The following is a 25129-nucleotide window of genomic DNA, read 5'->3' on the forward strand; positions in this document are numbered from 1 at the left end:
AAAAAGTCAGTTACCCGAGAAAAAAAGCAATTCTGCCACATGGGACAGAAAAGAGACTTTCTTCTTAACTTGGAATGCTTCCAGGTGGGAAACCACCAAATCCATGCTCTGGTGCTCCAATGGTAGCCTAAGCCCACAGCTAAATTAAGATGCAGAATGATTTCTAGCAGCAGAGACAAAGAACAGATCATTTTAGATTAATTTTTCTTTATGACCATTTGTCAATATTGTCAATGATTGAAGCTACTGAAGACTGACCTCTTGGGAAGATGTTTGCCTCTATTGGTATATACCATTTGAGTCTTTTATTCACCAGGAAATAAAAAACAAATTGGATCACACAACTTATTTATTTTATGTGCTTTGCTTTATTCTATTTTTGAAGAAATAGCCCAGCAATATAGTGAATATATATTTATATACATATATATATATATTTTTTTCTTTTTTTCTTTCTCTTTCTTTTTTTAAATGCTGGCCTTTCACACTCTCACTGCAACAAATACTGCCCCTTCTATTTGAAAATTCTCCAAAGCATTTCAGAATGTCTATAAGTCATAAACATTGTTCTTAACATTTTCAACAAACTTACATTTCAATTGACTGGTGCCCTTTTGGTGAACATAAGTACATATCTATAAACTCAGCGGTGACAAGTATTTCTGTGTATCAAGTTATAAGTTTCTAATGTATAAGTTCAGTGAAATCACAAGTACAATATTCCTAGACCATTTAGAATGAATGTTTCTTTTCTTTCTTTCTTTCTTTCTTTCTTTCTTTCTTTCTTTCTTTCTTTCTTTCTTTCTTTGTAGTTGGACACAAGACCCTTATTTTATTTATTTATTTTTATGTGGTGCTGAGGATTGAACCCAGAACCTTGCATGTGCTAGGCAAGCACTGTACCTCTGAGCCACAACCCCAGCCCCTCTATTCTTTTTTTTTTTTTTTTCCTATTCTTTTTAATCTGGACTCAGTATGTTGTTCTGGTTTCTGTAGATCCCGGAGTGAATCAATGGTTTTTCAAGAAATACTAAAAGGAAAAAAAAAAATAAAAAATGTTGTATTTTTTTTAGCACTTTATTAAAAGGAATCCAGAATTCAACCAAGTTGAAGTCTATTATATGTCATAAAAGATCATACTTTTGGCTTCATGTGCTCACTTTTAATTGGAGGCAATGTTGTCATATAAATTTTCCTCCAAAAAGATCCAAGTTATAGGTTCAATCTCTTCACCTACCAGCACTATGATGTTGACCAAATTGCTTCGTTGTTCTGAGCTTTCACAGTCTCTGAAGGGAAAAGACAAGAAAGTAAAGTAGTGTTACTTAAAGATTTAAATGATGCCAGGCAAACACCTGTGGTGCCAGAGCTTTGAAGGCTGAGGCAGCCAGAATGCTTGAATGCAGGGATTTGAGGTCAACCTGGGCAGCAGAGCAAGAGCCCTTCTCATAAAAAGTAGCAACAATAATAAAATTAAAATAAATAATTAAATTAGGAAAACAAACTATATAAATTGTCAGGCTTAATTCTTGGAATATAAAAGCTGTAAAGTACTTTTTTGTTCCTTTCTTTTTCTCTACAGCAGGAATTGCAATACCACAAACATACCCATCCCTCTCTTGATGCTGTTCATGAATGATCTTGATTGATGGATACATTTGGTGAAATACCCATTGTCAAATTAGTTCTGAACACAGCCTACATAAAGCAAATTTTTTTAAAAAAATAACTTTACTAGAGATTTATTAAAAAATAAACATTAGTTTTGCCCTTAGTAAGTATCAGACTAATTACTGAACACTTTATTACATTATCTTATTTCTAATCCACACTACACTTTCCCTCTGCATTAGACTTAATAAAATCAATTAGCAAAGGAAAAATAAAACTCAGAAGCTAAAGATTGTTAGACACTTTTCTCAAGGTAATTCAGCAATTATAGAATTGAGCTTAGAAACTGGATTGTTGTGTTCCCCAAATATACTGACTTTTAATTACCTTGTTGTTTGCTCTAGTTAATATCAATATGTAAATTTGGGGGCAGTTCCCCAGTCAATATTTCTTAAACTGTTTGTCAATTACATAAAATTGATATTTCCCCCAGTTTTTCTGAAATCCCTCCAGAGCTAAAAAAAAGATCTATTTCTTACAACCCTAACCATGTGTCTAAAATAAAATTTAATAAAAATTTCATTGTTTTAGTTAATAATTTAACTTCCTATTGTAGTGGAATCCACCTTGAAATCCAAAAAAAAACCAAAGAATACTGATCAACTTAAAGCAACCTAAAACATTAGCCATCTAGAAGCTCTATGATCCTACTAATTTTCTATAATGAATCAAAAGAAGGAATCACAAATTTATGTTTTAGACACATGGATGACAATACTTTCCACAGCAATGAGTAATAGAAAATACTTAAAATTACTTTGAATATTGCATTTAATTCTCACAAAAATCTAAAAATCTTGTGAGTGACTGGACAGAAATTTCCCTTGGAGAGATTCAGTGGTGGTGTAGACAATAAAGAGAATGAAAAACAAATCATCCATTTTGCACATGTGGAGACTGGGGTCCCTCTCAGTGTCTACAAACCTATTTTCTACAAACCTACTAAATACTAAGATTGGGCCTAGTCATTAGAAAAAGTCTGGCCATTTCCAATGACATGGATTACGATCCCTTATGACTAAGTTATTTTGAATTGTTTTTAAGCATTTTCAAATGCCTTGAAAGGGACATTATAGTATTGTACTTAGTACCTTATATCTAATACGGTGCATTACATATAGTAGGCTGACATTAACAGCATTGATTTGTTGAATGAACATTAAAGGATATCATCTTTCACATGCCAGTGCATCTGACTATCTAAATAGACTAAAAAGACCTGGCTTGAAAATGCTTTGACCTTAAACATGGGTCATTTTAATCACATGGTTTAAAGTTGCAGAGTAGGAAAGATTAGGCAGCATTAGCATAAAGGAGAAAAAAAAGTCTTAGATATTTGAATCAGATAAACACGTTCAAAATTTAGTTTTGCTAACTTTTAGCTGTCTGACCATAAGAAAGGAACAAAACTTTTATTCTGTGAATAAAGGGAACATTATATATGTATAAGGTTTTATACATATAAACTTATGTAACTTGCTGTATATGCATACATTGGTTCCAAGACTTTCTTCAAATGAGTCAATTTTAGAATCAGAACAAAACATTGTAAGAGAAGATGTATTAATGTGGCAAATCTTTATCTAAAATTATTTAATTATCTATCAATTACCAAGATGTCATTGGCTTTCCAGTTTCTACACTTGGGATACAGAATATTAAACAAAACTGAAGAACTCATTTTTTTTAATGAACCCAAGGCATTGAAGATCTATCATTTATATTTCAAGTGTTGGGTACAGTGAAAAATGTTATTTCCTATGCTACCTAAGAAACTGTATAAGGTGCCCATTTAGAGTACTTCATGATCCTGTTAATAAGCTCCCTGACAGACTGTCCCCCTTAGAACTGCTATACCACAAACCACACCCTACAATGGGGTTAAATTAGTATTCCCTCATCCCAAACCAAACTAGGACGAAAGAAAATCCATATTTGGTCCTTGATACTATTGATTCCCTTTGCACAAGTAGATTGATTTCCAGGCATGAAATTTTGTATTATGAACCCACACACTTAATTTCTTTTCTTATAGGAGTAACAACTGTGCTGACCATGACAACTTTAAGTATCAGCGCCAGGAATTCCCTCCCTAAGGTGGCTTACGCAACAGCTATGGATTGGTTTATTGCCGTGTGCTATGCCTTTGTGTTCTCGGCTCTGATTGAGTTTGCCACAGTAAACTATTTCACCAAGAGAGGTTATGCATGGGATGGCAAAAGTGTGGTTCCAGAGAAGGTAAAGACCTTACTAGTTCACTGTTATGCCTTTTTCAACCTTTAGGTTGGAATACTTGGGCCCAGGGAATTTGATGAAGCAAGCAGAGGCGGGTAGTGAGGATTCTTTGTGTGTGTGTGTGTGTGTGTGTGTGTGTGTGTGTGTGTGTTAATGACAAAGTGAAGATATAATTTTAATGTTTAAAGGAGAGGTTGTTTGGGTGAGTAGGAGTGTAGGTAGAGTGAAGGAGAGGTAAGAGAGATAGGAAGGTAAACATTTCTACTTGAATATGCTCTTCTATGATCTCTGAGATTTGAGAACAGTTTTAACCAGTCTGACATTAGAAGCAAATGAACTTACCTAAATACCTTCTGCATCAAGTCTACTATAAATTTTATAATGTGAAAATCATTGTCTTTTGGTTGTTTTCCAAGCCTGATCACTTTGATCATAAATTCTTTGCTGTAATGATTTAATTTAATTGAGTTTGCAATATGAACTAGCCCCAGTTTTCAATGAAGTCAAAGACAGGCATATTTTCTCTTTATAAATGTTTGCATAATTCAGTGCAAACCAAAGAATGGAAAACACACTCTCAGAATTGTATTGTCCTGCAGAAATATAGTGTAAGCCAAAAAATGTAAGCCACATATGTGATTTAAGATTTTCTAATAGTCTCAATTTAAGAGTATAAACAAACAAGGGAACTTTATTATTGAATTTAATAATATACTTCAGTAAATAAAATATATTAGCTTCATAACATGTAATCCATATGAAACATTATTAAGGAAATATATTTCATTGTATTGTGTTCATGCTTAGTCTTCAAAATCTTTTGTATATTTTGTATTTATGGTACGTCTCAAGTCAGACTAGTTACATTTCAAGTAGCACACATGGTTAAGTGGTAACTGTGTTGGATTGCATAGTTCTAAATCATGATCACTTTTTAGGACTGTCTCTATGAAAGAAAATGGGGAAGTGCTCTAGATGTCAATCATTGCACAGATGACACTTTTGAGCAGAGATAATTGAACAGGCATTGAATTCAAGATACCCTAAATGACCCTGCTTGCTTTATTTTTTTATTTATCCTTTTATCTATTTATTTACATTTATGGAGATGAAACCCAAAGTCTCACGCATGCTGGGCAAGTAGTCTGCAACTGAGTTGCCTTCCCAGCTTGTCTCTGCTGTATTATTTGCTCATTTGGAATATCAAGTTTTCTTCATTCATATAATAATTGGTTCAGCAATAACAGCAAATTACTTGCTCACGATGCTAGATTTTATCCTAGAAACAACCCTTTGGTATTTCTTTAGTGTGACCTGGGCTTGCTCACATGATTGCAGTCAGCTGGAAACTCCATTCAGGCTAGAAGATCTATGAGGGTCTCTCTCAGAGGCTGATGCCTGATCCTGCTCATCAGCTGGACCTGTCACTGCACATGGGCTCTGGCCATTCAGCCGTCTTCTCTGAGGTTCTTCACTTGGCAGAGGCAATTTCCAGAAACTCAAGGCTGACACTGACAAGCCTTTTGAGTTTAGGATCCTCAGGGTGCATAGTAATCAATACTCAAAAGTCACTAGTCCGTTGTATATCCAATGAGCAATGAAATAGATTCCACCTCTTGATAAAAGAGGGTGTAAAATATTATCTACGATTTTAATTTATCCCAAAAGACCGTCATCCGTTATATTCCTAAAATTTTGGATAAAACTCAGCTTTGGGTCCCCAACCAAGGTCCACTTTACTGAACAGCTGACACTTCTGCTTCTCATGGTTTACTAAACCAAATTCTTCCTTTCTACAGCCAAAGAAGGTGAAAGATCCTCTCATTAAGAAAAACAACACTTACGCTCCAACAGCAACAAGCTACACCCCTAACTTGGCCAGGGGTGACCCCGGCTTAGCCACCATTGCTAAAAGTGCAACCATAGAACCCAAAGAAGTCAAGCCGGAAACGAAACCACCGGAGCCCAAGAAAACCTTTAACAGTGTCAGCAAAATTGACCGCCTGTCAAGAATAGCCTTCCCGCTGCTATTTGGAATCTTTAACTTAGTCTATTGGGCTACATATCTCAACAGAGAGCCTCAGCTAAAAGCCCCCACACCACATCAATAGGTTCTCATAGTTGTGTTCTGTCGTTTAGTCCCCTGAACTGGGAATGGCTTTCTGTTCTTAATGCAGTGATTCCCATCTGCTTTATTGCCTCTGTCTTAAAAGAATTTAAAGGTTTCCTTATTTCCATAATTCACATAAGAACAAGAGACCCCTGTGTGGCAGTCCAGAGCAGAGCAGAATATGCAGCTTGGAGACAGGATTCTGAGAGAAGACGCAGGAGAGCAAAACCATATCAGAAGGAGACAGACATGAGAGGAAAGGAAGGGGAAGAAGTTCCCATGATAGGAGGAAAAGTTGAAGAAAAATAGAGCTTACCTATAATCCCTAGATCATTTGTAGATATATATTTCCAAATATTATTAAAAAACTACTGTATATGTCAAAAATATTTTTGTGTGAAGGTGTTTAAAAGAATAAAATATAAATGTTTAATGAAGAAAAAATTTAAAAATCTATGTATTTATTGCACAAATTATGGTGTGCTTATGTTTTTGTTTGTATTTTAAGCTGATGTATAAGCTTTAACATTTTTGTTTCCAAAGCTAAAAAAAAGAAAAAAGAAAAAAAAAGCCCATTCTTTCTCCTTTTAAAAAATCTCTAATGCATTATTTTGCTGTTAAAATGCTATTTTAAAATTTATGGAAATTTCATAGGCAAAGGTGCAATTGCTCATTGTAGAGCACATTTAATTCAGTGGAGAGAAATGCTTTAAATAGGCTCCTTTGCTACCATCTGAGCTTTTACCACTAGACTCTATGAAGCATCCTCTTAACAGATGTTCTCACAATGGAAACTAAAAATTAATTAGTGATAATTAATTTTTATTTTGCACCCTATTTTCAGATAACACATTCATCCAACAATCACTAGATTCTTATTATGGAGATGTTTTTAGAGGGGCAAAAATATTTTGCAAGCTCTAGAATTGTTGAATGTATTCTTTTATATAACTACATTAAAAGCTTTAGATTGAAATTTATGACTAGAAAACAAAAAAAATAGAATATATAAATTATATCTGTAAATATTCAGCATGAGATTGTACATTTTTTTACTTTTTTTAAAGTTATGTTCCTAAAATATCATGTAGGAATCACCACTCTTAGCTGTTAAAATGTTGTTAAATGCTATGGAAATACATTCAAAGCCTGCATTTAAGAACAGAACAGCCTGAAGGAAGCAGATGGTACTTCAAACATATGGGTATGAAGTCCACTTATGTAGACAAAGCTGATAATTCCAAACTGTTGTCCAGTGTTCAACGGTAGATCAGTTTCTATCTGCTCAAATCCTGCCATACCATATTTTCCTATTTTAGGCTATTGTAAAATAAAAAAAAAATGGGAAGCATTAGTTGGAATTAGAAAATCAACTGTATATTCTTGCTATATTTGCTGATACCAACTATTTCAATAAGTGCTGTACCATATGTAGCATTCAATATAAAATACATGAAAGAATGTACAGGAAATAGCTTTTATTGAGTAATATTATTACATTTCATTTATACTGTAGCAATATATTTGTAGGCATACTATGTAAGGGCTTTAAATAAAAGAGGTCCATTAATACTCCCTATAAAAATTCTAGTCTGTTTCATTACTGCCCAGATGTTTTAGAGATAAATATTTATGCAGAAGGTATTTTTGAAGTCTCCTTTGTCTGATAGAGTTTCACAGATATATAAATTTAGTGTTCAGAATCCACAGGTCATGGTCTAAACACATTTATAATAATATAATGTAAAGCTTTTAGCATAATTGCCAAATAGGACAGTTGGGATCCATATCTGAGTTTTGAGCAATGTTTTTCTCAAAAAGCTGCTATCCAATGATGTAGGAAAATATACTGTGTTTTCCTAGACAAACTCTGGTTTTCATTTAAATGTGCTTCATTGTTTAATTTGGTCCTGCCTAAATTTCTTGAGCTAGGCCAATAAAGGCTAAACCAAGGACCTTTCATCCTCTGGTATCACGTGTAGATACTATGTATAGAAAATAAAGATAAATTATGGCTCTAACTTCTGTGCTGTTTATCTTGTTATTTTTGGACATTAACCTAATGTGTTTATTGAGAGCATTTTACCTTCCAGACTCCTCATGGTTAAATTTTGGTCTGTATTTTGCTCACTAGATGTGAATATTTCTTATTAGTCTGCTTCTGCTATGCAATGATTGCATTCCTATCATTTCTTAGTTTGTTAGTATATGTGGGTAATATTCTATTGTATAAATGGATTGCACAGTTATCAGAGACAAATTATTCTATGTAGCTTTTCTACCGTGCTTTGCTAAACCATGTAATACTAGTTAAGTCTTCCTTGAAAATAAAGATACACTCTTATAGAGGACAGTTCCTGTTTACTCCCAGGAAATCTTTTTTTAAAGATGACACTGAATGTTTATTGCACCTCAGTGCAGTGAAGTGGCAATAAAACCTAATATGAGTCAAGGTTGTTTATGGCAGATGCATGCATTGCTTTACAGAGTTTAGCAGAAGCTCTTAATTTTATGTCACACTGTATTCAATTATGATAATAAAGCTAACATTATTCAATAATAAAATGGAATATTGACTCTCTTTTCACATTATCAAAAGGCCCATCTATTGCCCTACGTTAGAAAAACCTGAGAGTACCAAGTATTGTCAGGAACCTTGGCCACTCAGATTTTTGGAGACTTATCAATAGTTAGAGCCTTAAGTATCATTACAAAAGAATTCCTTCAAAGATAGAAATTCATTAAACACGTGGTACTTGGTATTAACAGCAGCAATTCAAATTTTGTAAAACATAAATGGGACCGTATAAAAATGCTAAAAACATAGTGAAACTTGTTTGTGTCTATTGTCAATACAGGAAATCGGGTTTCTGATCTACCTTCCAGGACTCTGGCTCAGTGTTGGGGTGCAGTGTGGGTACTGTAGTTTTAAACGTTTCCCAAGTCACTGGGTGCAGACAAGGTAGAGAATCATTACTCTATGTTGTTTATGTTGAGAATTTTTAAATTTCTGTAATCAGTTTAATCAAAGTATTATCACGTGAAAGACCAAGAGTCATTTCAGCGATAGGTATAAAATGATACCCAATTTCTATAGACCAGACTACAGGGACAAAATCTTTCTGCATCAAATGGTGTCTAGGAGAAAATGAAATAAATTGCATTTTAACAAGTTTAGTATTCAGCTTCCTAAAAATAATTCAGAACTTAGAAGAGTTAACAAGAGAGTGTTAACAAGAACTCCAAGAGAATGACTTATTCAATTAAAAAAAAAAAAAACTGCCCATGTAAACCAGCTGAACCAGCACATTCACTGATTTGTGTTTATTCCTGAAAAAAAGGGAGGTAGTAAATTATGATTATTTAGCTATCAAAAAAAAACCCACATTAAGGCTCATCATATAATTATCAAAGGAATCAAAATGAGAGAGGACTTGGCATTATTGCTGACCATCTGTTTGAAATTCACTGTACCAGTTAGTTATAAGCGTCTGTTTGTGTTTTCTAAAATCTATGCAGTTCTTACAGTCGATAAGAACAAACACCTGACTCTGACAACCACAATTCAGTCAAATCACTTAATTTCAAATGTTGAATTAGTTACAATAAATTCTACCAGTATTTGCAGATTCCCTGCAGTGTGTTAAGGACTGTGCTAGATGATGGCAAGGAGATAAATATTTATTGATCTTTTCTGTCCGGATGAAAATATAGTCTTGGGTAGTCCATAATTTTATAGAAAATAAATGTAAACCTAAGGTTATAATACTTCCAATGATAATTGAAATTACAGAATAAATGCACAGGTAGAGGAGATCTATACTTGGGGAATCATATCAGGGACGTTTTTATATGAAAGCATTAATTGAGCTAAGTTTTGAAGGATGTTTGAACATTTATCAGGCATATTAGCAATGGGGATGGCTGCTGGTAAAAAGGGGCAGATCTGTCATTCAAAGATAATAACATGTTAAACAACCTTAGTATCTACTCATGGATGAACAGATGAAGAAAATGTGGACTATATACATAAGGGACTACTCCTTAATCTCTAAAAAGAAAGAAATTCTGTCCATTTACAACAACATGGATGAAAAAAACCCTGGCAAAGAAAGAAATAATGCAGCATCTTGCTCCTGTCTAGAATCTAAAAAATGTTGAACTCAAAGAAGTTTAAAGTAGATAAATGCTGGCAAGGACGTGGGGGAAAATGTACACTCATACATTGCTGGTGGGACTGCAAATTGGTAAAACCATTCTGGAAAGCAGCATAGAGATTCCTCAGAAAACTATAAATGGAACCACCATTTGACCCAGCTATCTCATTCCTTGGTATATATCCAAATGATTTTAAATCAGCATACAACAGTGATGCAACCACATCAATGTTTATTGCAGCTCAATTTATAATAGCTAAGCTATAGAACCAATTGAGGTGCCAATCCACAGAGGAATGGGTAAAGAAAATGTGGTATATTTACACAATGAAGTATTACTTTAATGACTTTAATGACATTTTCAAGTAAATGGATGGATCTGGAGACTATGATGCTAAGTGAAATAAGTTAATCCCCAAAAGCCAAAGGTTGAATGTTTTCACTGATACGTGGAAACTAACCCGCAATAAGGAGGAAGGGGCAAAGAATAGATATTCAGTAGGTTAGACAAAGGGAAATGAAGGGAAGGGAGAAGGATAGAAAAGGAAAGACAGTAGAATGAATCTGAAATAATTTTCCCATATTCATATATGAATCCACCATTGTGAATCCCACCATTGTATACATCCATAAAAATGGAAATAAGATATGCTTCACTTTGTGTGATTATATCAAAATGAATTATATTGTCATGTATAATTAAAAAGAACCAATTAAAAAATTAAAAAGAAGTTGAGAGTAGAAAGGTAGAACCAGTGAGATGTTGGCTAAATGGATACACAATTTCAGTTAGAAGCAACATATTTGAGAGTTCTGTCATACAACATGATACCTACAGTTAAAAATGATGTATTCTTGAAAATTTCTAAGAGTAGATTTTAAGGCATCAGGCCACAAAAATATAAGTATATGAGGTAATATGTATGCTAGTGAACTCAATTTGGCCATTTTACAATGTCTACACATTTCAAATCAACATGTTGCACATGATAATTTATATAATTTTCTCGACTAAGAATCAATATTTAAGCCGGGTATGGTGGCCCATGCTTGTAATCCAAGCAGCTCAGGAGGCTAAGGCAGGAGGATCGTGAGTTCAAAGCCAGACTTAGTAAAAGTGAGGTGCTAAACAACTCAGTGAGACCCTGTCTCTAAATAAAGGGCTTGAGATGTGGCTCAGTGGTTGAGTATTCCTGAGTTTAATCCATGGTACTCTCCCTTCCAAAAATAAATAAATAAATAAATAAATAAATAAATAAATAAATAAATAAATATTTAAAAACAATACAACTTTACAAAGTTAAAAACAAAGAAAATCAAAACCAATACAATATCAGAGGAATTAAAATGGCATACCAGGAAACATCTATCAAACACCAATGATACTAATAAAACAGGAATAGAAGAACAAAAATGACACAAGACATATATAAAATAGACTGATATCTCACACCAAATAAAAAATAAGCCAAATTAAATCATAAGTCAAAATATAGGGACCCCAAACTATAAAATATGTAGAAAATATATAATGCAAAATATGGTTTGAGGTTAAGTCAACAGTTCTTAAATATGCCCAAATTTGTAAGAGAATAGTCATTATACTCAATCAAAATTAAAAATGTCTTTGCTTTAAAAGGCAACATTAGAACAATGAAGAAAAATTTAAAAACCCAAACCGCAGTATAGAAGAAAAAAATATTTATGAAAACTAAATCTAAAATGAACATGTTCCCAGAATATATAAAGGCATCACAAAACTACACGATCTTACCAACAACCAATTTTAAAAGTGGGCTAACACTTGACATTAAAAAATGATCAATAAGCACATATTAAATGATGTCCAATATCATTATGTTACTAGAAAAATGTAAGTTAAGTCCATGATGACATAAAAATTTGTTCCCAAGGAAAGGCCATAATCAAATGATAAACCATCTTCAAAAGAGAATGTGGAGAAATCTGAACCACATACATGAAGGATCTTTTTAGAACAACAGATGTGTGATAAAATTGCATTTGGATTACAGCAGCACAACTTTATGAATTTACTACAATGTACAGAATGGTACACTTAAAAGGTACTTTAGATGTTTTGTACATTAACCTGCATCAATGTTCTGAAAATAATGAGAGCTAATGGGAAGAACTGCTATGAGGAGTCATGGATATCAACTGTGTAGAGGAGAATCCAGCATTCTGCCTGTTGTCCAGGTTCTTTTGCAATATTGGTTCTTTTTCAAGGCTCTGCTCTCCTTTCCATCAGGCAACAAAGAGCTGGAAATGAGCTAAAAAAGAAGAAAAAGTTACAAATGGGCCAGCTGTATTAAAAAATTAAAGGTAGGCAGGAATTTCTCATCTGTAAATTGAAAGTAGGGTTAAAGAACAGTATGAACCAACCTACATAAATAATCCAATCCGCATGTATGCTTGTACCAACCAACTTGGTCAAAAGATTGATGGAAAGATGGAAGATATAGCCCTTCCCTTCACATTCATGCATGCTTCCATACTCAAACAAAGACTTTTTTTGTGTGTGGGGGGGCAGGGAATAGGAGATTTCAGTACCTGAGTGCTATGCAATACTATAGACCAGTGGTTCTCAAATTTAATCATGCTTCAAGTTCCCTGAGAGCACTGACACCACACAGATTGCTGAACTCAACCTGCAGAATTTCCAATTCAACAAATCTGGGATGTTGTCCATGAATTCACATTTCTAACAAGTCCCCAGAAAACGCTGATGCTGCTGGTTCATGGGACAGATTTCAGGAAATGTATACATCATCACATGATATCAACATAACCCAGTCTATATTTAGGATTAATTGGTTTTATTTCAGAATTTAAGGCAACTGTCCATGGACATGAGGAAAGAGGGAAGGCAGAGGATTCAAGTCATAAAATATTTATTTAGGAAAAACATATATTTCATTGTAAATGACAAGTGACTCAAAACTATCAAAATAGATGGTGGAGGTTTTTGTCTTATTCAATACAAACCTGGTAACCAGAATAAAATTCCGCCCACAAATGAAAAATTGAGTACCTGTAAAATAAAGAAATAAAATTCAATGAACCTGTTAACACAGAGGTCCTTTTCTTACATACTTAAATTCAAACATTTTCAAAAATCAAATTGCTTTGTTCTTAAAAGGGGAAACTCAATCTCCAACACTATAAATGAGATTATACTCTTCTCTCTACATGACAGCACAGCTATTTGTAAGTCAAACAGTAACATCTGCTCTGGTTCTTGTAGCTCTATTCTTTTGTCCATGTAGTTTTCCATGATTTAGGAGAAAGAGAATGTTTATGAATATTTTAATTATTAAACATTTTTATAATCTTGAACTGTGAGGTATAAAAATATGCTAATAACGTTCTAATTTTAGAGTGTGGTAAATATTACAGAATAATATTCCATGACCCAGAGGTTTATTATTGAAGGTTGAGACACCACATGATTAAATGCAATTTTTTTATTTCTGACTTCACAATTATACCAAAGGGACACAATAAGTGCCTCTTCATAATATTGTCAAGTAATTCTTTTTAACAGTTAGTTATTCAATCCTAAAAGGTAAACAAAAGTTTTTGGTTCATCAGCAGTCATATTTTTTCAGACTATTTGGGGGTTGGGAAATTCACAACTGGAGTCTGAGTTCACATATTTGGACATCAGTTGTCTTCATAAGTTTTATTTTATAAATAATAAAAAATCACTGAAGTCATAATAGATAAGTCCTCTGGTAAAAGCAGATCCAGGATTATAATACTCATTTCTCAAATTCTAACAAGAAATTAAAACATGATTATGTTGGGCTTCCCCAGTGCAGCCTTAACCCTTAACTATGTCACATTACAGAGAAGAAGAAAGATATTTAACCCAGATGACATTAAAATAATGTTGAAAGCAATCAAAATGTGGCTTCTGCTGCGAATATCACAGAAAATTCATTAATTGAGCACACAGGTTGTAAGTTGACCTATGTGTCAAGAAATACGCCAGACTTTAGGAAAGAGAAAGATGGCAATAATGTGACCTCTCTCTCCAGGGCCATCTCTCCCTTTAAGAATGCATGGGTAGAATGCAGAATAACAGACCAAAGAAGGTTTTGTGGAACACATGAACACAATTCTATTTATATTGGGTTGAGTTTAGTCTTAAAAATGTATGCCCATGTTGTTCAAACTCCTGAAACCTATCAATGCAAATTTAATGGGGAAAAAAAAAGTTCTTGGCAGATATAATTAAGGACATCAAGATGAGATCAGCCTTAATTATCTGGCCTTAAATTTAATGACAAGTCCTTAGAAGTCAAAAACAAATGGCATAAGAAGCTTTGACACAGACATAAGAGGAGACAACACACAGAGAGAAGTCCACATGAAGACAGACTCAGGTCCCAGGGATACAGCCTTGGGCAACTCCAGAAGCTACTAAGATCTGGAAGACCCAAGAGAGAATCCTCCATGTAGCCTGGGAAAGGGAGTGCATGCCTGATGACATGTGGATTTATGAACTCTCTGAGAAAAAAAATCTGTTGTTTCAAGCCATCAGATTGTGATAATTTGCTATTACCCCTAAGAAATTAATGTAGGAGCATAAATATATTCTCCTATCCCTAGAAGAATGAGTGTCCTCTCTAAGCAACAACTTTTGGAACAGATCTGTCATTAAGCTCCTTCTAATTTTTCAGTGATATGAATGCAAATAGGTTTAGACTTTACCTATATACTACGAGCTTAGAGTCAAAATTTCAAATTTAAAAAATTTACTAGCAATCTTGTCTATTGAAAAGGGACCCTGAGTCTTGAGGTAGTGAGGCATGTGACTTGTGAAGTATGGTATAGGAGTTTTTCATAGAAATACCTAGAGGTTTTGTACACTATTTATTAGGATTCAATATATTTTTCACATGTCAACATTTGAAACCAAATATTTCATTCTCATAAATCTGAAAAGTATATAAGCAACTATTCTTTACAATAAGTTTAAATATCAAACAAGGGTACAGCAGAAGCAAAAACATTATTTCCTGTATAAAATCGTGTATTGCTAAGGAGGAAATGACATATTCTGATCAAATGAGCATCCTCATGATTCTGCTCATGTTCATCATTTTAAGCATTACCCCCAAAACCTTTATTATTAAAACCCCAGAAGCACTGTTTACCCATAATGGAAAAAAGTACTATAAATAAACTCAAATGGATCATTTTTAAGCATTCAAATACCAGGAATCAGAGCCTCTTATTTGAAGTGTGAAAATTTAGGTAATGGGAATTTGAAAGGTACATACAGGGCAGTAGCCTCATTTTAAAGATGAGGTCACTACAGCACAGGAAAACCAATTACCCAATTTGCACAATTTATTGCAAAGGTGGTGTCTAAAACGTGATCTCACCTTCCAAGGCAATGCTATTTCCAGGGTGCTGGATGCACTTGTTTCTGTCTAAACAATGCATCAGCTTTGATGATACCAAGAAAACTGAAGATTTATTGTAGACCATGAATGGGAGAAAGGAAGCTAGGCATTGTCTTTCTATTGTAAGACCATCAACAAATCTCACATATTTGTGCTTTTAATGCAAATGGTGACCCAAGTTTTAATGTTTCATCAGGAGTGTCCAAGAGTTATTTGCAGGCTTAAAAAAAATAAAGTCATGTCCCTCAAAGCACTATTTTCTAATTGATTGCATTAGGATATTACTAAAATCACATTTTCTACCTACTTTTAAAAGCCCATAGAAAGATTTCCAGACAAAAGCCCTGGTCCTCTAATCCCTGCCACGTTACTGTGAAATCATTCATTTGGACTTCACATTATTTTCAAACTCACAGAAACAGAGAATACAATGATGATTGCCAGAGACTGGGAAAGAAGGAAGTGGGGAACCATTTTTTTTATTTAAACATGACAGTAGACTATATTTTAGCATATTATATAAACATAGAGTACAACCCATTCTTTTGGTTGTACATGATGTGGAATTACATCAGTCATGTATTTATCTTTGAACATAGTAAAATGATGTCAGATTCATTCTACTATCTTCCCTATTCCCATTCCCCATCCCTTCCCTTTATTCCTCTTTATCTAATCCAAAGTACTTCTATTCTCCCCATACCCCACTGTGAGTTAGCATCCATTTTTAATAAATATAAAATTTTTATTTTACAAGATGAATACATTCTATAGATCTGCGGTACATCATAGTACTTATAGTTTACAATATTGTACAATTTAAAATAAATTAAGTGGATAAATCTCTTGCAAAATATTTGATTAAAAATCATGGAAATTTTGGAGGCGATATATATTTTTAGTATCTTGTTTGTAATGATGGTTATAGACATATAGACGTTTATCTAAATGCATCAAGTGATATATATACACACACCTATGTATACTTAGTGTGTATAAGCTTTTGTACATAATTATAACTCCAAGCTAAAAAAAAGGTGAATTGCTTATTTATTTATTTATTTATTTGGGGGGAGGAGAGAAGGGGAAGTTTTTTTTTTAATTTATTTTTTATTGATTGTTTAAAAAACAAATGACAGTAGAATGCATTACAATTCTTATTACAAATATACAGCACAATTTTTCATATCACTGCTTACATATAAAGTATGTTGACACCAATTCATGTCTTCGTACATATACTTTAGATAAGCATTTGAAACAGGCTTTGAAGATGGTTAAGTGTCGTGTAATTTACACCTGATTTACTTTTTCCTCCTTCTCAAAAAACCTTTTAAGGAAGGTATAGGGACTTGCATTTGCATAGCAATACTTAGGAGAGTTTATTGCTTAAATAGTTCCAGTTGTCACAATCCTGAAGTCTTCCATTTTTTTTTTGGCAGGATTTTCGCCAATAAATATATAGGTCATATATTTTTAAGTTCAATTTTTATACATATTGGGTGATATTTACTCTGATATGTAGTAGAACTTAGGTTTGAAACACATCCATTATAGTGTGCAAGTAGTCAAGGTTTTGAATGTTTTATTGGTGCTTTATAATACTACATAATAGTGGGATTCATTATGCCACATTTATAATAAAAGTTGATAAAATAATCTGATCAATCTCCTTCCCCAGTACCTTCCCTTCAAGCCTTACATTTTTTATTTTGTTCTACTACTTTTATCCCTTGAAAAACTCTATTCTAGGTCACACTGAACTGTTTTGAGTCCCTAGTTTGATTAAGATGAGAAATTGAGACAAGGAACTGTTAAGAACATTCATAATGTAATTAAAGATTGATTCAATGACGTATTTTTATGTATATTATATAGAAGAAAAGCTCCCTTCTGCAGGGTGGATGGCACAAATCTTCTATATCTCTTTATAAGAAATAAATGTATATTCATGCAAAAAATATTAAATGTTCACTCAAGCATCCATTACTCCAGAATCAAGATACTTTATTACCTTAAAATTTCAGGTGGTATACTTGGCAGCCAATCTTTAAGAACTACTTGTTAGCTTTCTTCAAAGTGGTCTAATATTTGAACTGACACTTTTGGAACGGCTCACTTCAGATATGATGATTCTAGTTTCTTTGATATCCCAGTTTTGTCTACTTCATTGAAGAAAAAAAAAATAAGATTGATCGACACTTTATCAGTGCTAACCAAGATTTGTTTGAATGACTAGAAACGAACTGGGGATTAAGCCATCTGTCCTGCTATGTGTTCAAGTGTTTGGTAATAATATCATGTGCTATATGGCCCTCTGGGGTTTTTGTGTCCTTTAAGGGTATCCACTTGGTCAAAACCATTTTCACAATGATACTAAGATTTTGGCCTTGTTTCATTGCCTTGATGTTTGCACTGATGATGTAACAGCAATTGTGACTACAAAACTGCTTGTTCTCAAGAAGAAATCAGGACAGCTGAAGCCCAAAGTAGTAATAGTTATTGCATTATTTACCACTCCACCTCACAGGGGGAAAAACAGTCAGTTTGACTTAGCGATGTCCTTGACAAAGCAATGAAATGATTTATTAAATCTCAGCCACTGAGTTTATCCCTCCTTAATATTCTGTGTGATAAAATTGATAGTAACATAAAACACTTTTGCTGCATGATGAATTGTCAAGATGTCTCAAGGAAAAGCACTTAAATTTTTTTTTGAATTCCCATCTGGAGAGTTGTTTTGTGGAATATCATTTTTACTTAAAAATCTACTTACAGACTGAAATTTGGGCATTGGGTAGACATTTTCTCAAAAATGAATGGAATCATCCTCTCTCTTCAAGGAAAACAACTGATAATATTTATTGCCCATGATAGGATATACCCTCTCAAGAGAGACTTACATAACTCATTGAGTGAAACAAGATTTCCCAAATGACTGGTGCATAATATTTAAAAAAAAATAAGGCTATGTACCTTTAAAATATCCATTCACTGTGCCACAGAGACTGTTGAATTTTAATGCAGCAGAGTAAAAAAAATTTAAGAAATATCATTTTAGCTTCTTCATTGCAGCTACCATTTAAGAAACTACAATTGGTCAAGTTTTTATGTAATAGGAGAAAATAGCTATGACTATCTTCAAAGATGATATAAATACCCTTCCCTTTTCAACTGTATAACCATATGAAACCAGAGTTTCTTCGAATATTTCAACCAGAACAGCACAAGAATTAATGAGAGTAAGATATGAGAATTCGGCCTTCTTCTACTAAGTTCCAAAGAAAATTTGCCAAAAAAAGCAAGCCACTCTTCTTTATATTTCTTGAAAAACAGTTAATTTCCATTAAAATTACTTATTTTAATATTTAATGAGTTCATTACTTTCTATAAAATGAATATCTAATGAAAATAAATAAGTAAACATTAAATATTTAGTAATAAACATTTAAATATTTCCTCATTTAATTATTTTTTGGGGGAGGTACTGGGGATTGAACTCAGGAGCACTTAACCAATGATCCACATCCCCAGCCCTATGTTGTATTTATTTAGAGACAGGGTCTCACTGAGTTGCTTAGCATCTGAGGCTCACTTTGAATTCACAATCCTCCTGCCTCAGCCTCCCAGAGCTGCTGGGATTACAAGTGTTCACCATGGCACCCTGCGAATATTTCCTCATTTAATTTTAACAGTAAATATTGATAGGCATAAAAAGTATAAAACATATGTACAAAAATCTGCATATTCAATAATTTATTACATGGCAAAGGTGTCTTGAGACCAAATGCTTGAGAATCAGGTCACAAATAAAAGAAACTGGTTGCTTCTATTACATTTGAATTAGAAAGATGCTTCATACTCTTCATTCTCCATGTCATCCCTTCAGACCTACTCCAGAGATGTCCTGGACATCTTTCTTTTGACATCTTTGTAAGATTGGGGAAATAATAACAGCAGCTTGTCTTTGTTTCCTTACTCTGCTGCCTGAGAACCTGCTGCTGCTTTCCATGGGCAGATCATGAATTCTTACAGCTTAATAAATGGATTCTCATTTACGCTTATTGTGTTTTTTTTTTTTAAAAAAACTGAGGTAGTCATTTTATTAGCCTTCATATACTTTCTGGGAGACAGTGAGAAAGAGGGGAGAGGGAAGAACATTTTTGTTCCACCATAGACGGGCATTGTTGTAAGCAATGCAAACGTCAAAGTGAACAGGATAATACAGGTTCCTAACCTCATTGACTTTACTTTCAAGTGGAAGAGGCAGATAACAAAAGCATAATTAAAATCATTAAAATAATAAGTACAATTAAGAACATAAACCCACATAAATAAAACACATGCTGGCCAAGGATGATCTCTGGGGAAGTCAACAGAAGTTCTAAGGCGTGAAGGACAAGAAGTCCCACCAATAAGCCGCGTGAATCAAGGAGAAATGTGGAGCTGGTGCTACAGGAGAAATAAAGCACATATTGCTTAAGTCTTGTGGCTGAGAGAAAAGGTTTTAGGAGATACTGGACAGGAATATGGAAGCACCTACTGTAGTAATGAGCTTGGATTTCACTCTAAGTATAACAAGTATAACATTATTGTAGGTAATCAAATGCTAGTGGCCAGGAAGCTTTGTCTGAATTAAGAATTGGTGTCCTTTCCACATTCTAAATACCATACCCCAGAACTGTTTTCATAACAGAGCCAGAAAAAAATAGAGAGAGTTGATTTAAAAAAAAACATAAGAATTGTTTTAGGGCAAAGAAAAATGATATGTACACCCCAAGTATTTAGGAAAAAGAAAAGAAAATAGTGCCTTCTTCTCCAAATGGGAAGGGCAGTTAGAAAAACCAACTCTGAGTTCAGTGAGTCTGCAAATGAAATATGATTTTCTAGGAATCAAAACTTCAATAGTTTATTTTCTGCTTCAATATGTACTCACATGGGAGGTTTACTCATTCCCTATCTATTGACTACTGCCCGAGGGGTGAGGATGAAACTATGAAAAATTGTAGATATAAATTTGGAAGTTGTAAACTTGTAAACCACATGTAAAGAAGAACTACCAGCCGAGAATTGGAAAGGGATCTTGGATGAGCAATAGATGATGCTGAGTTTGGGCTGGAAAAATTAGAGCGGCACAAATTCTTTAAGGTCACAATAAATAGTATCAGAATTCTGTTACTCTCTAGGATGGGTCAAAAACAAAATAATTCCAATGTCGTAGGGCAGAGATCATGATCAAATGAAGTGAGCTGAATATGGGAGACTCAGAGAATGGGCACAGCATTTTTCCTACCAATGAACTTCAGGTGACCTCAAAAACAAGAAAAGAACTGGGCATGGTGGTGTATCCCAGCGTCTCAGGAGGCTGAAACAGGAGGATCAAGAGTTCAAAGCCAGCCTCAGCAACAGCAAGGCACTAAGCAACTCAATGAGACCCTGTCTGTAATTCTGGAATAAAAATACAAAATTGGGCTGGGGTATGGCTCAGTGGTGGAGTGCCCCTGAGTTCAATCCCCAGTAGTACCAAAAAAAAAAAAAAAAGAAAGAAAGAAAGAAAAAAAAGAAAAGATTTTGATCTATGACATATGAGGAAAATTGTTAAACCTCAGTAAATAGGTTTTGGTTTTATGAAGCAAGGAAAATCCATATTCAGAGTAGATGAACAAATACTATATCAGGGATGCTTTGAAGAGATCCTGGATAAGAAAAATGTTAAGCACAGAGACTGACCACTCTGACATATATTTTCTAAATATATTGACTTTTGAATCAAGGAATAATACAAATGCATCTTTTAATTCTGTGCTTATTTTACCTTACATCTCCAATCTAAAGGAATAATTGAAGGCTCATTAAAAATTACTTATAATTTTTCAATTTTAAAGATACATTTCAGTAGAAAAGAAAGGGGAAGGAGAATGAAATGAGTGAATTAGAGTCAGTTGAATTTTTTGACCTATAGGATATGAAAAATGACTCGAGAGCAAGATTCAGCTTTCTGGTGTACTTTTGTGCAGAAGGAAATAAAATCTCATTTGTAAGTCAAAAGAACTTGTGTGCACTCTGGTTCATGGGCTTTTTTTGAATAGAAAGAAAATCTGGCAAAACTGGACCTGCATTCTGCACTGTCATAGTGACTCACAGGAGGTGAGTGGTTGCTCACACTTTCAGGCTTGGCATAAAGCTCACAGTGCTCCACAGCCCCCATTACCCGCTCCTCCCGCATCACCCTTTCCAAAACCCAGCACCCTGGCCTGGCCATGTTCAAGGTCATCTTTCTCAACCTGTAGGCATTTGGAGATCCTTGTTGTGTAACATTGTGAAGATCTCAACAGAAATAGAACAGTTGAACATTTTGATGAAGTCCCTCATTCATATAATTGAAGAACTGTCTTATATTTGGGGAGATAATAACTATATATTCATAAATCTGTCTGAACTGTCTCTGTATCTGTAGCTGTCTTTGTTTCTCTGTCTCTCTGTCTCTCTCTCTCTCTCTCTCTCTCTCTCTCTCTCTCTCTGTATATGTGTGTGTGTATATGTGTATACATATGACATATGAGGAAAATAGTTAAACCTCAGTAAATAGGTTTTAGTTTTATTAAAAAAAGGGAAAATACATATTCATAGTAGATGAACTATATCATCTACATATCAATACTATATCAGAGATACTTTGAAGAGATCATGGATATACTTACATAGTACTCAAGGTATCTTTATATATAGATACATATGATATATGTATGCATGCATATATAGATGAGTATATATGTACCTACATATATTGATATATGTATATATAAAGTGTCCAGGATATCTCTCCTCTCTACATACATATATGTACAAAATGCAAGACATAATTTTATATATATACACATATCTCTATATTTTTACTTATATGTATATCTGTGTGCAAAGTATTTAAGATTCTTCTCTCTTTCTCTCTCCACACACAGACACACAGAGACACACACACACAAACACACTCAATATGAATCTAGAGAAAATGATACATAAGTTGTTGTCTCTGTCAATATTTAAATATCTCTTCTTATTCTCCACTCCTGGTGAAGACAGAGTAAAAAACATAACAAAGGTGGTAACCACATATGTTTTTGGTCTAGAATTATAACAAGCCCAAAGGTGATCTTGATTCTAAATGAAACTTTAGGACTCTTTGTGGTCTCAATAACACCCCTATTTTTAAAATAAAGAAAGGGCAAATCCTCCGTATTGGAATCCCTCAGCCTCCAGGCACCTGTTTGCATTTGCTGTTGCCAAGGGTCAATGGGACACTGCAGAAACGACAGATTGTCTGGAGACCATCAGGCTGTGAGCCACCCAAGGCAGCGCGGGCATCTCTCGGAGCAGCCGTGCACCGGCTGCCAGGCCCCATGCTCCTTCATCAGGGATGCTAGATGGTCCAGGTGGCATGGAATTTGGGTACCTGAGTATAACACAGGAAAAATAAGTGAGTCTTGCCTTCCCAACTGTTCCATTGGCTCTTCTTCATGAAATACAAATGTCCTCTAGAGTAAAGGGGTCCTGCTTTTAAGGAGTGGTCAAATCCCCTGTCTTTGATCCATTGACAAATCCAGGAGGAAAATGACAACAACCTGTTTATCAAGAGCAGACAAGGGCAGCAATTACCTCAAGTTCAAACATTTCTAAAGACAGAAATGAAATCTGCAAGTTGAATCTTTTATTGTCCTTGACAAGATTGTCTGTTGCATGGATTTAATCAAGTTCCTGCTCTCAGCTCCCTCTGAATGTCTGATTCAGGGGGTGTGCTTCACCCACCCCATGTCTACTGCAACTTCTATGGAAGAGCTTCTGTTTAGACGAATTTCTAATTCTTAAATCCTTCCATTTAGCTGAACCTTTCTCTGTTCTTATTCCCCTATTCACTTCACTGGCAATACAACCTTTAGTTGCCCACGGTCTCAGGTGTTATCTGCCCACTCCCACACCTATCACTGATCCTGAGACTCCCTCTTACTAGCCAAGTGACCCAGCATGGAGGCACTGGACATGTATCAAACATTTGAACCCAACGTTGCATTGAATGCAATGTTAATGTGCCTTTGCTATCACTTATGACTCCTGATTGACTGCAGAAACTGTACTCTTACAATAACAAAATGTCACTGAAAGCACAAACATCAAATGATGTTACTTACACGTACAAATATGCTGCAATGAAACCCACCAGTCTGTATGATTAATATGCACCAATTTTACATTTTTTTTTTAAACAAAAGGCACTGAATTGAAGCGACAAAATGTATTGTGAGTTCAGAGGTGGGTGCATCACTGTGAACTTGGAAACTGAGGATGAATGCTAATTCTTTTACCCCAAATAGAAACATAAGGTTTGAATAACCAGACAAGAAATGCTGGGAGAGATAACCGAAGGACAAAAGTGCCAATTTGGAGACAACTGGGGCATATGGTGATAACACGAGGGAAATGGGCTGCTTAAGCCATTGTATTTTTGAATAGAAAATAAGTAGTTGATGCTGGCCTCTATGGCAAGTCCATGTTCTAACACTTGTGTGTCTATGTGTGTGTGTGTGTGTGTGTGTGTGTGTGTGTGTGTAGCTTGAACCCAGGACCCAGGAGCACTCTATCACTAGTTTTACAATTCTTTTTAGTTTTGTAATTCTGAAACAGGGTCTTTCCAAGTTGTCCAGACTGTCCTTGAGGCCTCGAACTGGAGATTCTCCTGCGTCAGTCTGCCAAGTTGGTGCAGTTACAGTTGTACACCACCTCGCCTGGCCAAAATCATGCATCTTATTCTTTGCATTATTTCTATTCATGAAGGTATTGAATAAAGTGCAGTGCTCATGAGTATGGATTCTACTTTAAGGAGACCAAAATTTTGTCTGGACAGGATTAAATCCCATAACCTCTCTAAGCCTCATTTTTCCATTTTTTTAAAGTGGAAATAACATTCTTTGGCTTCTATACACATTGAAAAAATGAATAAAGCATTATATTGAAAAAACTAAATACAAGCATAGCATATAGAACTTTTTTTTTCATAGAATAAAATGGCAATTAAATAAGGCAACAAGCATGGAATAGGGAGCTCAGTGCTTGGTAGATAGCAGCTGCCTATACTTGCTAACTCTGCTTATCCCTATTTTATTTCTAATAATGTTTTTGGCTTATGAGTGTTGTGTGGAGTTCCAACATTATGACTGCTGCTCTCACCACCTTTGATTTCATAAATAAAATGTAATAAACAATTGATACTCTAGTGAGAAAAGGAAAACTTAACCTTGCTAATTGAACACCAGACTATAAGAGATGAAATTGGAGACAACCTTACTTAATTAAAATGGGTATTTTGGTTTCTTCTTCACATTTCCTCCTTCCTCAGGCATCCTTCTGTCCCCAGTTGTCCTCTTTACTTCTTTCCATGATCCAAGTCCTACACACGATATTCAAATATTTTAATTCATCAACTACACAAAGTACATGTGCCCGAAATCCCTTAAACATACCTAATTTAA

The 25129-nt window shown here is 34.4% G+C and overlaps 1 protein-coding gene across 1 annotated transcript in view; it reads left to right on the forward strand.

Moving 5' to 3' along the window:
* Window positions 1–6017, forward strand: part of Gabra1 (gamma-aminobutyric acid type A receptor subunit alpha1) — a 48309-nt gene extending 42292 nt beyond the window's left edge. The window contains exons 8-9 of the mRNA XM_026395373.2: window positions 3707–3909; window positions 5706–6017. Of these exons, the coding sequence (XP_026251158.1) occupies window positions 3707–3909; window positions 5706–6017 (515 nt within the window). The remainder of the gene's footprint in view (window positions 1–3706; window positions 3910–5705) is intronic.
* The last annotated feature ends 19112 nt before the right edge of the window (window positions 6018–25129 follow it).

This window comes from Urocitellus parryii, chromosome 1 (assembly GCF_045843805.1).
Source record: "Urocitellus parryii isolate mUroPar1 chromosome 1, mUroPar1.hap1, whole genome shotgun sequence".
NCBI classification, from domain to species: domain Eukaryota; kingdom Metazoa; phylum Chordata; class Mammalia; order Rodentia; family Sciuridae; genus Urocitellus; species Urocitellus parryii.